Source organism: Beta vulgaris, chromosome 7 (genome assembly GCF_026745355.1).
Source record: "Beta vulgaris subsp. vulgaris cultivar EL10 chromosome 7, EL10.2, whole genome shotgun sequence".
Classification (NCBI taxonomy): Eukaryota; Viridiplantae; Streptophyta; class Magnoliopsida; order Caryophyllales; family Amaranthaceae; genus Beta; species Beta vulgaris.
Genome location: NC_079208.1, coordinates 57,132,104 through 57,147,503, shown reverse-complemented (window position 1 = coordinate 57,147,503; position 15,400 = coordinate 57,132,104). Strand labels below are relative to the sequence as shown.

Sequence of the window (15,400 nt, the reverse complement as noted above, 5' to 3'; positions counted from 1 at the left end):
TTATAATTTAATTTATTTTAGTTAACTTCAGTTCAACTTAATTGCAATAAGATTAATTCGGTTCGATTCAGTTTAGTTGTTTTATGTCGAAAAGAACATGTCCTAGTAGTGCACAACTAGCAATAATATAATAGCAGATAGCAATTAACAATTACAATTAGCAAATAACAAGTATCAATTAACAAATAATAGTTAGCAAATAGCAATTAACAGTTAACAAATAGAAAATAACAGTTAACAGTTAGAAGTTAGCAAACAACACTTAGCAATTTACAAATAGCAGCACTAGTGTTATCTAATGCCTCGTAAACGTTTGTTAGTATTTGTCTTATTATTAAGATTATTTTCTTATTATGATTATAGCATCTCCAATGGCAAGCAACAACCATATGTTGCTTGTCATGCCACATCATCTTTTCAAGCTACATACTACTCCAATGGCAAGCAACAACTAGTTATAGCTTGCATATCATTGGTAATTTAACAAGTGGGTCCCACCACTTTTAAAGCAAGCTATATAGCTTGGTTGAGCAACATTGCTCACCCAAGCTATATTGCTTGTTTTACTCCAATGGTTGGACTACTAGCTAGAAACTTATCTCCAATGGTTGCAAAATAGGACTCGCTTGTAATTCATAAAAGTTTCTAGCTAGTAGCCCAACCATTGGAGTAAAACAAGTAATATAGTGTTGAAGCTATGATGTATAGCGCACACCACATGTGAGTGTCCCACATTGATTAGATAAGAGAGATGAGTTCACTTTATAATGCAAAGGGGTTACTCCCCTTATTGCCATATGGTTTTAAGGTTGAATCTCCTTTGTGTTGTGAAGTGGACTATCTCTCCTTGTGATGGGTGCGGCCCAGGCCCATATTTAACATGGTATCAGAGCCAGCGTGACAAAAAGGTCACGAGTTCGAATCTCATCCGCCCCTCCTTTCTCAGTGGAATATTTCGCGCCAGGTATGAGGGAGGCCTGTGTTGCATCCACACTTCAAGCCCAAAGGGCTCTTGCGTGAGGGGGCATGATAGAGTATAAATCTATTCTTGGGGCCTCAACCATCAGCTTAAGCTTTTGGTTGAGTTGGTCCTTTGACATGGTATCAGAGCCAGGCCCACAGAGGGTCCGTTAATTACTCTGGGCCAATTGAAAAAGGGACCTCACATGTGAGGGGGAGTGTTGAAGCTATGATGTACAGCGCACACCACATGTGAGTGTCCCACATTGATTAGATAAGAGAGATGAGTTCACTTTATAATGCAAAGGGGTTACTCCCCTTATTGCCATATGGTTTTAAGTTTGAATCTCCTTTGTGTTGTGAAGTGGACTCTCTCTCCTTGTGATGGGTGCGGCCCAGGCCCATATTTAACATATAGCTTGGGTGAGCAATGTTGTTCAACCAAGCTATATAGCTTGCTTTAAAAGTGGTGGGACCCATTTGTTAAATTACCAATGATATGCAAGAATAAGAGCTTAGTTGGCAAAGTGGGTCGCATTCAAGCTAAAACTAGTTGTTGCTTGCCATTGGAGTAGTATGTAGCTTAAATTTATTGTAGCTTGAAAAAATGACGTGGCATGACAAACAACATATGTGCCTTGTTCAGCTCAATTCAATTTAGTGGACATCGAAAAGGTTTTAAACAAAAGACTCTCGAAATACGAAGAATAAAAAAACCGTAAACGTGTCAAATGGTGATTGATTATGAAAAAGAAAAAAGAAGAAAAAAAAAGAAAAACAAGCGGTCCAAAATAATTAATTTCTTTCTGGATTTGACGTTCGCATCTTCATCCTCTAGAACCTTCCGGCACCTTATAAGCTGTTTCCCCTTTTACAGTTTTCCACACAAAACATTCGAGAAAGAGAGAGAGAAAGAGACAGAGAAAAAAGAGAGATTCATATTACCAGCTTTCGATTGAAAAAAACCGCACCTGAGATATATCGATCAGTTTCGGTGAGTTAATTTTTTGATTTTGATTGATTGTTTCATCAATGTACTCTTAATTTTCCTGGATGATTTTTCAGGTTTCAATATCTCGTTTAGGTTTTGTATCTCGTGATTCTTTAGTCTCATTTTTTATTCTAGTTTTTTTTTTTTTTTTTTGCTTGTTTAGGTTGATTTTGATTGATTGTTTCATCGATAATACTGTTAATTTTCCTGGATAATTTTTCAGGAATCAATTACTCGTTTAGGTTTTGTATCTCGTGATTCTTAAATGTCATGTTTGATTCTGTTCTTTTGTTTGTGTAGTATTTTTTTTTTTGTTTTTTTTTTTTTTTTTTTTAGAATTCGTTCAACTATAGTTTATACCAATACTTTATTCGTTTCTTGATTTATGGATAATTGCATGTTATCATCAGAGAAAGGATAATATGTTTTGTATGTTGTATAGTTTTTTTTTTCCTGATAAATTTTGATTATGAGAATTTTTTTTTTTTCCAGCACTTTTTGTTGTTGTGAAACGTAAGAGAAAGGAAAATATGTTTTGTATGTTGTGTCCCTTTTTTTCCTGATAAATTTTTATGTTGAGATATTTTTCCCCCGCAGTTTTTTTGTTATTATGAAACATAGGAGAAACAATTCATGTATATGAGCTTGGATTACGAGCTTCGGATTAATTAATGTTTTCAAATTGATTCATTTGATTCTGAACTTTTGTTGAGATGGTAAGACTGTAAAATTTTCTTAATATTGAAAAGATTTGAACATGAAGGTGGTAGATTTAGGGTTTGATCTTTGGTAGGATTAATTTAACATATGATTTTGGATAGAAGTATCTAAAGGTTGTTCCTACCTTCAATCGGGTGAAGGAAACATTAAAAGGTGAGTGAGGTTTGTGATGGTATTGACGTATTGTTATTGCTATAGAACTTGCTGACGAGCTTTCATTATTCGCTGTTTTTGTCGAGAAACGGTAGATTGGATACAAGAAGTTAATAGTTAATAGCTGAATCAAAAACTTCATTTAACTAATAGTTTTGAAACGTTGTCCTGAAATATGGATGTCGACTCTGCTTATTTCAGGAACTTTTTTTTCGGTCTTATTATTGGTTGGCTGAACAGAGTATCTCATTGTTGAACCCGATCACTTGTCACCTTGTGGTGGCTCAATTTGCATATATTTGAAACCCCAACAGTTTGCTGGAGTACATCAGTAAATTTTTGTGGTGAAGTATGATCTGAATTCTTTCATAAATTGATTTGCGTGGTGGGGATTTTTGAAGTCTAATTGACTTGTTGAATTTTTTGGTTAGAATTTGAATAACCAATGTGCTTCGTAACAAGATAAAGATTGAGGTATCAAAAATATTTCTTGTATGTGAGCTTTATCTCCTCCTGTCCCGCCCTCCTTGAAGGAGACTTTGGCCAGGTTATGAAACTACGCAAGAGCTTGTTTATACCCCCCCCCACACACACACACACATACGCGGATGCTTGGTTGGTGCTGTCCTAGACTTAATCACTTGCAAACTTACTGTGTTTTACTCTCTTAATGCTTAATTCATATTGTTGTTGCAGATGGCATACTCAAGGGGAGAATCTCGATCACCATCCCCATCCCCATACAGGCGATACGTTCGCTCTGTCTCGAGATCCTTGTCAAGATCCTGGTCATCATCAAGGAGCCGATCAAGGTGATCTTCTTTTACGAAGTGTAGCTTGGTTTCAAATTTTTTCTTGTTGTACCATCTAAGTATTAATTGTTCTTGCAGCCACGGTCCTGATATCTTGTGCTTCTGATGTTGCAGGAGTCGTGAAAGTAGCGTAGAGAATCCTGGAAATAACCTTTATGTGACTGGACTGTCAACACGTGTGACTAAGAGGGAGCTTGAAAAGCATTTCTCAAGTGAGGGAAAGGTGGTACTACATTATTCTGCAAGCTATTTTTTGTAGTTAGATATAGTTGATTTCGGATTTCAGAATTATCTGTTACTATTTTCACTGAGTCTCCATCAATTGATTGACATTTTTAGGTGGAGGATGTTCACCTTGTGACTGATCCATGGACCAAAGAATCACGAGGATTTGGTTTTGTGACCATGTCTTCTCTTCAGGAGGCGGATCGTTGCATCAAGTATTTAGACCGCTCTGTACTTGAAGGGCGTGTCATAACTGTTGAGAAGGTATTAATTTGGTTTGTGCTTTCTTTTTCCCATTTTCTGGCCCTTCCCCCTCAACTGATAAAATAAAACATCAGCGGAGCTTCAGCATTTCGCAAAGATTGGTATTATTTCCGGTACTTTCGTCATTTAAATTTTTGTGGATGTCTTGCTACTATTTAGAGCTTATGGTTGTATGAAGATTGGCATTTGTTCCTGTTGGCACTTTAAGATTGAAACTAGTTTGCTTCTTGTCGCCTGAAGTTTTTGTGGCAGCAACAGGTTAGCTGTGTGTAGCAGCTCTTCTCCAAACTTCAAAAATATCAAATCAATCAAGGAAATCAAATATCAGACTTAAATATCAGAGGGTTGTATGCCCTGCATTTCTCTCTTTGCTGTTGATATTACCTCTGCTATTAACTATTTAATGCTTACATTTTTTGGGTCCTTTTGCCATGTAGTCTTGTTTCCCAAATCTTTAATCTTCTAAGTGAGAATACATGTAGAGTTCCAGCTTTATTAAATGCCAGCTAACAATTGGTCAATCGTCTATTTCAGGCCCGAAGGAGAAGGGGTCGTACACCAACGCCTGGAAAATACCTGGGGCTAAAGACATCTCGCAGTAAGATCCTTCTGTTTGTCTAGAGAGTTTACTATCCTTACCTTTGTAATCTGTTTCCAACTGTTTCTTTTATATATTCTTTTCAGGTCGCCGCCGTTCCCCTACTTATTCACCCTATAGTAGGCGCTCGTCTCGTTATTCATCTGATCGTGAGAGATCATACTCTCCTTATATCAGGCGAGATAGATCATATTCTCCCTACTATAGGCGTCATAGTCGTCGGTCACGCTCGAGGTCCCACACGCCATACCACAGTGGATCACCAATCAGTCGACGTCGCTCGCGCTATGATTATTCTCCTGATGAGCGATACTACAGAAGAAGGCATCAAAGTCGTTCTCAAAGCTATACACCAAGGGGAAGGAGCTATTCTCGTAGTTACTCGCCTAGGCCAAGGAGGAGCTCAAGGAGAAGTTACTCTCGGAGTTTTTCACCTAGGCCGAGGAGAAGCTCAAGGAGAAGTTATTCTCGGAGTTATTCACCTAGGCCAAGGAGAAGCTCCAGGAGAAGTTACTCTAGGAGTTGCTCACCTCGGCCAAAGAAAAGCTTCCGGAGGAGCTACTCCCGCAGCTGCTCACCAAGACTGAGGAAGAGCTCAAGGAGAAGCTGCTCTCGCAGTTTATCAAGAAGCCCGAGAAGGAGTCTCTCCAATTCACCACAGAAGCGCGGACTATCTCCTGATAGTCACTCATCAAGAAGCTATTCAGGGCACAGTGCTCCCTCTAGATCTAGGTCTCTTTCAAAAACTGCTAGTCCTCGGTCTGCTTCACCGTCTACCTAGTCACTAATCTATATCATCTTACTCTTAGTTATATGCCCAAAGTTGGTGTTGTGGCACAAGTTGCTAATAAACTCTTCGCTGTGCTGTAATAGTCTGACTGCATGAATTAGAACCTATGTTTGCGAGTTGCGATCTTGTAGACTGTTTGGAATTGTTCTTGAATGTATTAAATTCGATATGGTCTATGCCCGCGCATACACTGCAATTCTTTTCTGTCTTTTTTTTTCTGTTCCTTTTTGTGTTTTTCAATATTAATCTGACCAGTGAAAAAAAATAATACAATGACCGCCAATATTTATCTCTATATCCACCTATCCAGCAGAGATGCACATGTAGAATTATATGGAATGTACAATGGGAGTAAGCTCGAAACATTCTGATTTTTTCTGATACGCACTTCAATGTGACATGAACACATGATGAACAGGCCTAAACCAGGGATCCATGCAATTAACATATAATGTATGTTATTATACATTGTGGTGTGCCGGATGAATATAGCTTACAGAGCTGAAGCGACTTTGCTCGGTTTATTCAGTAGATCAAGCAAAAAAAATTGGACGACATATCAAAGCAAAAATCTTATACAATGAAACAAGCGTGTAGACGGTAGAAGAATTAGTAAACGAAATTATTTTAGTTCACTTCAGTTTCTGGAGTTATGTATATGTCTATATCTTGGTACACTGTTGCAAAATGCATGGTCTGCTATGTTTCCCACTTGCTGCACTACAAATGTCTTGAGTGGAATCTATGCCTGCAGGGTAATACAGATATTTCATTAACATTGGGGAAAGTAGATAAAAAAAGTGTGATTGCAAAATCAGATATGTACCTTTTTATTTGGCACAGGGCATTCTTCTATGTTCCATATCTCCTTTGCATATTGTGCAATTGTTCGGTCACTGCTGAATTTGCCACTTCCCGCGGTGCTTAATATAGACATCTTCATCCATTTTTTCCGATCTCTGCAGAGAAGAATACTACCTCAGCAAATCTAAGAAGTCGTTCAAACATTGGAAGAAACTAAAGGCACCATGTTTGTGGGGTGGCAACTGCGGCCACTTTGATGTCTAGAAATGCAAGGCTTAGCCAAGAGGTGAAACTCGTGACAAATATCAAGACTAAATATACTTACCAACAGGGATGAGAAGGGAGACTAAATATACTTACCAACAGGGATGAGAAGGGAGACTTAATATACTTACCAACAGGGATGAGAAGGGAGACTTAATATAATTACCAACAGGGACGAGAAGGGTTGTGCATTTGGGGCAAGTTTATTCTACTCTCAAGGCTCTAGTGAGTTAATGGTACCCGAGTTAGTGAGGGTTGTGTAGGCATATGAAGGCGAGCAAATATACGAATTATTCAATAGGTAGGAGGCATTGCACATCTGTTTTCTAGGTTGTATAAAGAGCCACAAAGGGTAGCAACCTCGTACCGCTTCCGTAAGACTTAATCAACTAGCTAGCATCCACAATTTCAAGAAGCTATCATATTTACAACATGTGAAATTAGTGGTTGCATCAGTTGCATATTACAACTTGATAGATTCCATTTTTCTTGGCAAATTTAGACAAATGACCAGGAAGTTAACAAAGTTTTTGAAATGACAAGTACTTGAGATACTTGAGCAATCTTACTTGTATGCTTCATCAACTTTAGCCTGTGCATCCATGTAACTTGGAAAGTCATGACCAACGAGGAAATAGTCTCCACGGCCATAGCCAGAATTGCCTTCAAGAGAATCAAGGAGAGGATTATAGTCATAGCTTCCAAAAGCTCCTGATCTTATATATTGTTTAGCCTCTTCATATCGAGGATCTGGTTTAAACTGCACCGAAAATACCATAAATTCATGTCAAAAACAAGGCATTAAACATGATACTATTCAACTAAGAAGAATATTCAATACGAGTATATATTTTTTGAAGTAAGAATGATATTCATAGAACTTATTTTTCCTTTGTTCTGTATTTGGTAGTATTAAACTTGTGCATCTGAGCAAGATAAAAACTAAAAGCTAAACGTAATTGGTATGGTCTAAAGATGGAAGTCATAAGCAATCATGCTTTGATTCCTCGCAGCTTGCATATAGATAGACTGTACAAAGATCCAGCAAAAAGTTCGAAAAAGTGGGTAGTCTAGATACCAGTCCATTCTCTCTATCCTTGCGAAGCTTTGGTACTTCATCTGCCGTTGCTCCGAAGAGAAAGAAATTCTCTTCTCCAATTTCCTCTCTGATTTCTACATTAGCTCCATCCAATGTTCCTATAATGAGGCATCCATTGAGGGCAAACTTCATGTTACTTGTTCCACTGGCTTCCATGCCAGCAGTACTTATATGCTGTGATAGTTCACTACCAGGAATAAGCATTTCCGCGACAGAAACATTGTAGTTCGGAACAAAAACAACCTGAAATATTATGAAAAAAAGATAATAAGTAAGAGCCTTGAAAAGGTCATCGATAAATGAGGACACACTGACAAAATATATGATCGATTGTGAGATAGAGAGGACATGCTATTTCTGGTAACAAATGGGTTGACACTGCAAATTGCACAAGTCAGGAGAATTAATTCCTCTATCCTACATGTCTCCATATATCTTCACACTGGTTAGGTTTTCTCTTGCAATCTAAGAATTCTCGCCTCGATGGAGAATGTATAAACTTGGATTCTTTTTTTTGGGCCATGCCCTGTTTCAACATGTTATCAACACATTGTAATATTATTTAGTTTCAGCATTACTGCAAAATGTGATAATGCTGTTCACTAAAAAGCATAGGAGAGGCACAACAAATTGTCCCTTCTGTTCTCACCGAGCTTCAGAAAATTTCCATGAAGCTAAGTCTGGATTAGTAAATCAGCAAGCTGGTCACTTAGACAATGATGAATATTTAGTGTTGACTGTCAATTCCTAAAAGTAATGCAGGTGGTTTTAATCAATAGGAGAAATATCAATGAAAAAAGTTGACAGAGATATCAGCAGAAATTCTACATTTAAAGTGCAATCTAAAATAGAGATGGAATTTCTTGTGTTCATTACCTTGAGATAATTGTTGACTTCTGGATCCGTGTTAACCACAGCTCCCACATCAGTTACCAATTTCACTATTCTTTTAGCATTTGTGTATGTTGCAAAGGCCTTTCCACCAATCATGATGGTCCTGGGTGTTGTTTTACTACGATCATCTGGACTCATCTCCTGTCATGAGCAACCTTGCTAAGAATAATTGCATTTAAGAGTTTGCAACCTTAATAACAATGTCATATTAACTAGAGAGCGTATTCATGTAATTGGTATGTTTATCATCATTGCAGTCTGTTCTCACTCTAAAATAGTGACAAAGTGTTCAAAAGCTTAAGTTACAAGAATCTTAGACTGACCAGTTCAGAAGGAGAGATGTAAGAAGACAAGAAGCCCATACCTTCAACTTCTTGTACCTGTAAACTGCACCCAGGATGTTTAATAGTTGTCTTTTGTATTCATGAATTCGCTTGACTTGTATGTCAAAAAGGCTATTTGGATCTATGCATACACCCGTTATTTCATGTATATATTGTGCTAAGCGCTGTTTGTTTGCCATTTTGGCAGAAGCCCACTCAGCTTGGAGATCCTCATTGTCAGCAAACTGTTCACCAATATATGTAATTCAGCATCATATACTGTTGAGTTCAAGTGGTGGTATAAGCAACCCAATATTAAGTAGTAGTGTACTACTTACTTTGCGCAGATTAACAAGGAGATCAAGATTAGTAACCCATTCATCAGTTTCCAACCATTTTGTGATAATGTTACTTAGCTCTGAATTGCAAAACCGGAGCCACCGGCGAGGAGTAATACCATTTGTCTTATTTTGGAACTTGTTAGGCCATATAGAGACATAGTCTGCAAATAACTCTGATGTTAAAATGTCACTGTGCAGCTGTGCCACACCATTCACCTGCAATATCAGACAGAACCAGGTGAAGTCAGTTGGCTTCATCCATATCAACCTAAATTATCTACTTTCTGCCGACTTTTCACAATGTAGATTGGATGATAAAGCTCACCGTATGAGCAGACACCACGCACAGATTTGCCATGCGTACTACTGGTTTTTGAGGATTGTTGTCCAAGATGCACATAGAGTTGACCTTGTCCTCAAGATCATTCCTAGTGGAATGTACCATCTCCACAAACTGTGAAAAAAATAAGAAACCACAAGTAGCATTTTATAATTCAACTCCAGATAAATGTCTCAATTTCCATTAGGAGTTTAGGACACTTGTTAAACTTGTAGTTCGCTGACCAAACACAAATAAATATTCTTTTCGTACTAATCCTTCATGATAAGTCCCTTTTCTCTTTTTTCAAATAAGGATCTATGACATTGTGGTCTAAATTGACAGTTACACAAATATGTAAAAACATCAAAACATGACATGCATAGGCCAATCAATTTCCTGTTTTATAAAGAATAAAGTTGCACGTGCTAGTAGCCCAGTATCACAAAAGAGAAACAAAAAGACCTACCCGCTTGTCAATTTCAGATATAATCTCCATATGACGTGGGAGAAGTTTCCACATTACAGATTGTGACCACTTCTCCAGAGCTTCAGGAAGAACCGTGTGGTTTGTGTAAGCAATAGCCCTGTTTGTAGTCAGCTTCACTGTCATATATAACAGTGTACTTGATATGGAAAAACAACATGACTCAAATAAATTTTGTAAATCACCTGGTTGTCACATCCCAAGCTTCATCCCAGCCAAGCCCTTCATCATCCATAAGCAAACGCATAAGCTCTGGAATTGCAAGTGTGGGGTGTGTATCATTAAGCTGAACCGCAACTTTGCTTGGGAATTTAGACCACTCAAGTGGTGCATTTCCGTCATTCCTCTCTTTAAATCTGAAAATGATGTCCTGTAACAGTAGATAAGAGGTCAAACATACATACCAAAGAAATCACACAAGTACGTGACAAAATTCATGAGTGCCACAAAATGGTATGACAGTAGAGTGACTAGCAAAATTTCACCCCCCCCCCTCCCCCCCCGGTGTACAGCCTTACACTTTTAACTTCACAGGTAATATTGGTTCATCAGAACTGCTTTATCAGACTTTACAGAAGCTCTGGCTATGAAGTTTGAAGTATGCTGCAAAAGACGAGCAGAAATATTGGGCTTATGGACCAATTTCTTATAGACAAATCTTAAGAGCTACTCTCTAGATACCCATTCGATGGAATAGCCCAAAGCTCGCAGTGGAGAATGTCAGCGGGACTCAGTCAAATAGAAATATGGCTGTGCATCACAAGCTTATATGTTGTCTATCAGCATTTTCCGTAGCCACGGCCCACAAGGTTTACATGCAAAGTTGAACATCATATATTAAGGACTAGCAATTTATGCACGCGATGCGTGCCTCATTTTTTTAGAACATAATTTATAACTTTTTTTAGCATAAACAAAGGTAAAATTTGAATATTAGACTTGTTTTTTGGGCTAGCTAATTTTGTTGATTAAGCCTATATCACTTAACCAAACTCGTTTTTTATCATTTATTTTATTTACACTTCCTTTAAGATTTTAAAATTAAAACTGATGAGCGTTAAAAGAATGTTACGCAGATTTTACTAAGTATTTCTTATATTTTTATCAACAAAGTATTTTGTTTTAATTAAATCATTTCACTTTGTTAATTGATTGTATTTTCCTTTTTGATTTACAACTTGATTGTGTATTGATTAATCAAATATTTGATTGATATAATTTTTTTTGTTAATTTTTTGATGCTATATTTGAATTTGATTTTCTTTTCATCTTTTTTTTTTGGTAGAGTAGTTGATTTACTAAGGGACAATTAAGTAAATTTATTGGGGGACACCATAGCTCCCCCATTCCCTTATATAAAGAACGTTAATTACAACACCAATCCTTTTGATTGATTTTATTTGTTTTGGCAAGTTTATGCATGAGATTGGTGTTGATTAGCTGCCATAAGGTTATTTGGTGGAAAATAGGAATGTATAATCTATGTTGTGAGGGGCATTTAAGTATATTCCACGGAGGAACCGTTGCTCCCCCCTTGGCTTATATAATAGAGATAATATGGATGAGGATCAGAAGTGCACATCAATCGATAGAAGAAACCCTAGAGTTAACCTGAAGAGAAGCACTACATAAAAAGAACTGTTGCTTTAGACGCAATAGCTTTCCACTTTCTGTAGCATCTCCAGGATAGAGAACAGCACAAATCTGAGAATGAAAAAATGAAACATTAAACTTTAAATTATGCAATTTTATATGAGTACAGCTACAAAATCCTGCACAGTATTGATGCAACTCACCTGCTGGGCTCCGGAATGAAGTTGGACAGAAGATTCATATTGTCCATCATTAAATTGAAACAGATTGAAGTCCTCAGCACAAGCTTTTGCTTCCCAAAGACGAAGACTGATAGTGTTCTTGGTCTTGTAACCTGGGATGGGAACATCATATGCCAAAGCCTGAATAACCTCCCCATCAACCCATTTTCGTCTGAAATGCACAAGAGAAAGCTCATGTATGAGGACAAGGAACAAATAGAAAGATGAAAGTAATGACACTGAGTTGATTCAGCAGGTGACCATGATAGGATGAAGTTCGGGTTGCTAATAATGAATGGATTTGTATACCCACCAAACATTTATATTAATATGGGATGAACATTTTGAAGAGACACTTACGATCCATCAGGATTGACTTGAACATGACCAAAAAATCTGACAGGATACACAACATCATGCCTGACAATCTCCCAAGGACTGAACTTCTGCAAAATGTAGATGATAGGACCTCTCAAACTAGTTTCATAATATCTTTCTAGGGTAAAAGAAAAAGTTTCATGACATATAATAGGTTTAGATAGAACCTCAAGCCAATCTTCAGCGGACTCGGCTTGGCCCTCCTTGGTAATCTGCTGCTTGAAAAGGCCATATCTATATCTTAAACCATATCCCCACGCAGGAAGATTCAACGTAGCCATGGAATCCAGAAAGCAGGAAGCAAGTCTCCCCAGGCCACCATTTCCTAGAGCTGCATCTTTTTCCTGAAAAGACCATTGCTATTAGCTCAGTATGCTAGTTGCGTTAGTATTGAACGTAACAAAAAACGACCATAAATATTTCAGAATAACATTTTTCCAATGCAACTTAGCAATGGTTATCAGCATCATTGTTGAATGGAAAATTAAGATTTTCAGAATCCAAATGTTGGGTGATCGAGCAGAGATAGAATAAATATCAGACCTGGCAAACATATGTTGCAGAAGTGCAGTAATCAGGGAAGCACATGAAGACAGCAGGGAGACATAAATAGGCACCACTGACTCGGCACATTTAACAGTAGGAATTACAATAATATTATGGGTCTTTGTAACTCTATGATTAGACCAACATTTGTCCATCTAATTACCTGCTCAACAATTTCCTCAAGCTGATGTCCAAGTTTATTCAGAGCATCCGCATAAGCATCTTGGATGTTCAAGTTTCCAACAGCATTTGTCAAAGCTCGTCCTTGCAGATACTCCATGGATAAATAGTATGTCTGCTTTGGATTAGCCTTGTGAAAGTGTAAATAGGTCTCATTCCATTGCTGCAGAGATTGATTCAAGTATATAAAAGGCACGTCAGTCAGCTAGATGTATGTCTACAAGTAACCCTAACCCAAATGGCTATACATAAGCCCCTCTTTGCCTTTCAATATCTGCCAAGAAATGGAGCCAAATACTTCAATATTTTATTGTACCTCTAAGAACAACTGAAGCCTAATAGCGTACTGGTGTCGAAGAGAACATATCCATTTTCCTTCCCAGGTAATCATGAACTTGTATCGAGTACAAAGAGAATCCTAAGCCCCAACTCCCGTACTTTAATATTGCTAATTCATGCTATCACATACCATTAGGCATTACCATAGTTCACAAAATAAGGCTTCTGTCTATTCATGGGCAGGAATTCAGGAGTAGGTTAAAGTGTATGCAACCCCACAATCAACTTTTTGAATATGATATGCTCTCAAGTACTATTTGTTAGCAATAATTATTCTCCACGGACAAATATAAGGAACAGATGTAACATCTCCAAAATGCAAGCTAATAATCTTTCTACCAATAAATTGATAGCATGAATGCTAATAATTTGGAACCTGAATAAGACGATCTCGAACACTCTCAGCAGTGGCATAAAAAGCCTGTTCTGGCTCAAACTTCAGAGGGGAGAAATGAGGGCTGAACTGAGCGTGGTAGTTGATGTTGGATGCAATTTCAGTTGGTTCCTCAGACAAAGGATGTGCTTCAGCTGGAAATTCCGAAGAAATCTCATGCTTTGACACACCATTGGACTTCTCCGTCCCCATTAGCAGCAGTTAGATGCTCCTACAAACAATTGACTCTACATGAAATCTCATACAAACCAGATATTATTTTAATAAATCAACTATTCTCTGATTATCAATGATGAAGACCAAGGGATTTTTCTTGAAAGGAAGCAAGCGACATCTGAATTAAACTTGGAGGTGAAAGTCTTATCACTCATCAAATTACAAGAAAAGGTCTGAAATTTTTGCTTGAATTCAAAAAAAATTGTGACAAACAAATTTTTAGATGAGATGAAGTAATTTAAACGAGAAATATTGCAAGATTAAATTATCTCAAGTCTAGGCTCTCTTGGCATAATGTGAAGCTTGCACCATTCACTTCAAAGATGGTTCGTGTTCACCAGTATCAAATTTGAATCTCCGTGAGATAATGTATCTTATATTTTTTCTCTAATGCAAGCGACCAGAGCATCTAAATGATCTAATATAAGCACTCGCAAGTTAAGTCGCAACATCAACTCCTTTGGAACCAAAGGAACCATTTTGCAAAAAAATTGACGAAAACTTCGCATTATTATGTGATAACTCATGCCTAGGACTAACAAGAAAAGAAGACCGCCTAAATTCGAGATTATTCTTAGCAATTTTTCCGTAACACAAAAACAACTACTATACTAAACAAAAATCAAAAATAGTGTGATATGAACTTATGAAGTACAAAATACAAATAAAAGCTCCTAAAATTCCAGCTTCATCAGCAAAAATCGGCTACCTTATGTAGTACTTACATAGATTGGAAGCTAACTTTTCGATTTATGCAATTCATCACATATACATATATAATGTCGCAACACTATAAATTCTTACATCATAAACTAAAATGAAAAATATTATTAATTGCAATTTACTACATTTTCTTTATCGTGCAAAATTTTACTACATAAACAGAACTGAAACACTATAATATATTCTACAAATACGCAGATGAACAAAAATTAACTACTACAACAATAATCAAATTAATCAAAAATTCACAATAATTAAAGGAGAAAAGAAACTTACAAGTAATTCCACAGAAAATCAAGCACCAAGCGATGAGAAGATGATAAACAAAACCTAAAAACAAGTAAGAAGAAGCATTATTTATCAAGAAATTGTGAAAAAAGTAGCAATTTGCAGAGATATTTTTGAATAATTTAGAGAGCGATAGAAAAGGAATATGCGAAAGAAAGTTGACGAAAATGACAGGAGAAATAGCAGACAAACTGAAATTTTTTGGCAGAATTTGATTGAATTTTAGAAATGAAAGTGAGAAAATTTACAATAAATCGCACGAATTTGATGGACTTCTTTTCGCTAACTTCCGAATTTTGATTGCTTCAAAGCTCTACCGTTGGTTCAATTCACGAGAATTGATTGAAGAGAGAGAAATTGAGAGTGTGTGAGAGAGAGAGTGGAGTAAACTGAGAATCAGAAAATGTATATACTGATATGATTTTTTTAAGGAAAAATGGATGAAAATACCCCCAACTTTGGCCGGTCCGCTTTTAAT

General features: G+C 37.1%; 2 protein-coding genes across 11 annotated transcripts; one reads left to right on the top strand and one right to left on the bottom strand.

Moving 5' to 3' along the window:
* Positions 1–1,793: 1,793 nt before the first annotated feature.
* On the top strand, positions 1,794–5,717 carry LOC104900012 (serine/arginine-rich splicing factor SR45a). Of its 9 annotated transcripts, none has more exons than XR_008970282.1 (7): positions 1,794–1,954; positions 3,521–3,636; positions 3,751–3,859; positions 3,976–4,125; positions 4,384–4,469; positions 4,660–4,723; positions 4,810–4,886. XR_008970282.1 is itself a non-coding variant. In XM_010687327.4 (6 exons), exons 2-6 carry the CDS (start codon positions 3,521–3,523, stop codon positions 5,502–5,504), a joined length of 1,134 nt encoding a protein of 377 aa, XP_010685629.2. In that variant the 5' UTR covers positions 1,794–1,954; the 3' UTR covers positions 5,505–5,717. The 9 variants fall into 9 exon arrangements, 2 of the variants coding, with proteins under 2 accessions (XP_010685629.2, XP_048503976.1); XR_008970280.1 differs by having other exon boundaries at positions 4,378–4,469; XR_008970278.1 differs by having other exon boundaries at positions 4,366–4,469.
* Positions 5,718–5,924: 207 nt separating this feature from the next.
* On the bottom strand, positions 5,925–15,311 carry LOC104900011 (alpha-glucan phosphorylase, H isozyme). Of its 2 annotated transcripts, none has more exons than XM_048648017.1 (18): positions 15,171–15,311; positions 14,911–14,964; positions 13,678–13,906; positions 12,946–13,125; positions 12,404–12,580; positions 12,219–12,304; positions 11,841–12,030; positions 11,656–11,748; positions 10,230–10,414; positions 10,027–10,144; positions 9,564–9,692; positions 9,236–9,454; positions 8,939–9,142; positions 8,557–8,715; positions 7,660–7,923; positions 7,151–7,341; positions 6,340–6,472; positions 5,925–6,261 (listed from the first exon to the last, which is right to left on the bottom strand). In XM_048648017.1, the coding sequence occupies exons 3-18, from the start codon at positions 13,885–13,887 to the stop codon at positions 6,256–6,258; spliced, it is 2,544 nt and encodes an 847-aa protein (XP_048503974.1). In that variant the 5' UTR covers positions 13,888–13,906; positions 14,911–14,964; positions 15,171–15,311; the 3' UTR covers positions 5,925–6,255. The 2 variants fall into 2 exon arrangements, with proteins under 2 accessions (XP_048503974.1, XP_010685628.2); XM_010687326.3 differs by lacking the exon at positions 15,171–15,311 and adding an exon at positions 15,115–15,164.
* Between the last annotated feature and the right edge of the window lie 89 nt (positions 15,312–15,400).

Bases quoted from the DNA above. Each gene is read 5' to 3' on its own strand.
- LOC104900012 (XM_010687327.4), top strand. From the start codon at position 3,521: ATGGCATACTCAAGGGGAGAATCTCGATCACCATCCCCATCCCCATAC. The intron at 3,637-3,750 runs GTGATCTTCTTT...CTGATGTTGCAG, and splicing joins TCATCAAGGAGCCGATCAAG to GAGTCGTGAAAGTAGCGTAG. The intron at 4,126-4,659 runs GTATTAATTTGG...CGTCTATTTCAG, and splicing joins GTGTCATAACTGTTGAGAAG to GCCCGAAGGAGAAGGGGTCG.
- LOC104900011 (XM_048648017.1), bottom strand. From the start codon at position 13,887: ATGGGGACGGAGAAGTCCAATGGTGTGTCAAAGCATGAGATTTCTTCG. The intron at 10,415-11,655 runs GTTAACTCTAGG...CTACTGTTACAG, and splicing joins TATGTAGTGCTTCTCTTCAG to GACATCATTTTCAGATTTAA. The intron at 9,455-9,563 runs GTGAGCTTTATC...CTGATATTGCAG, and splicing joins GCGTGGTGTCTGCTCATACG to GTGAATGGTGTGGCACAGCT.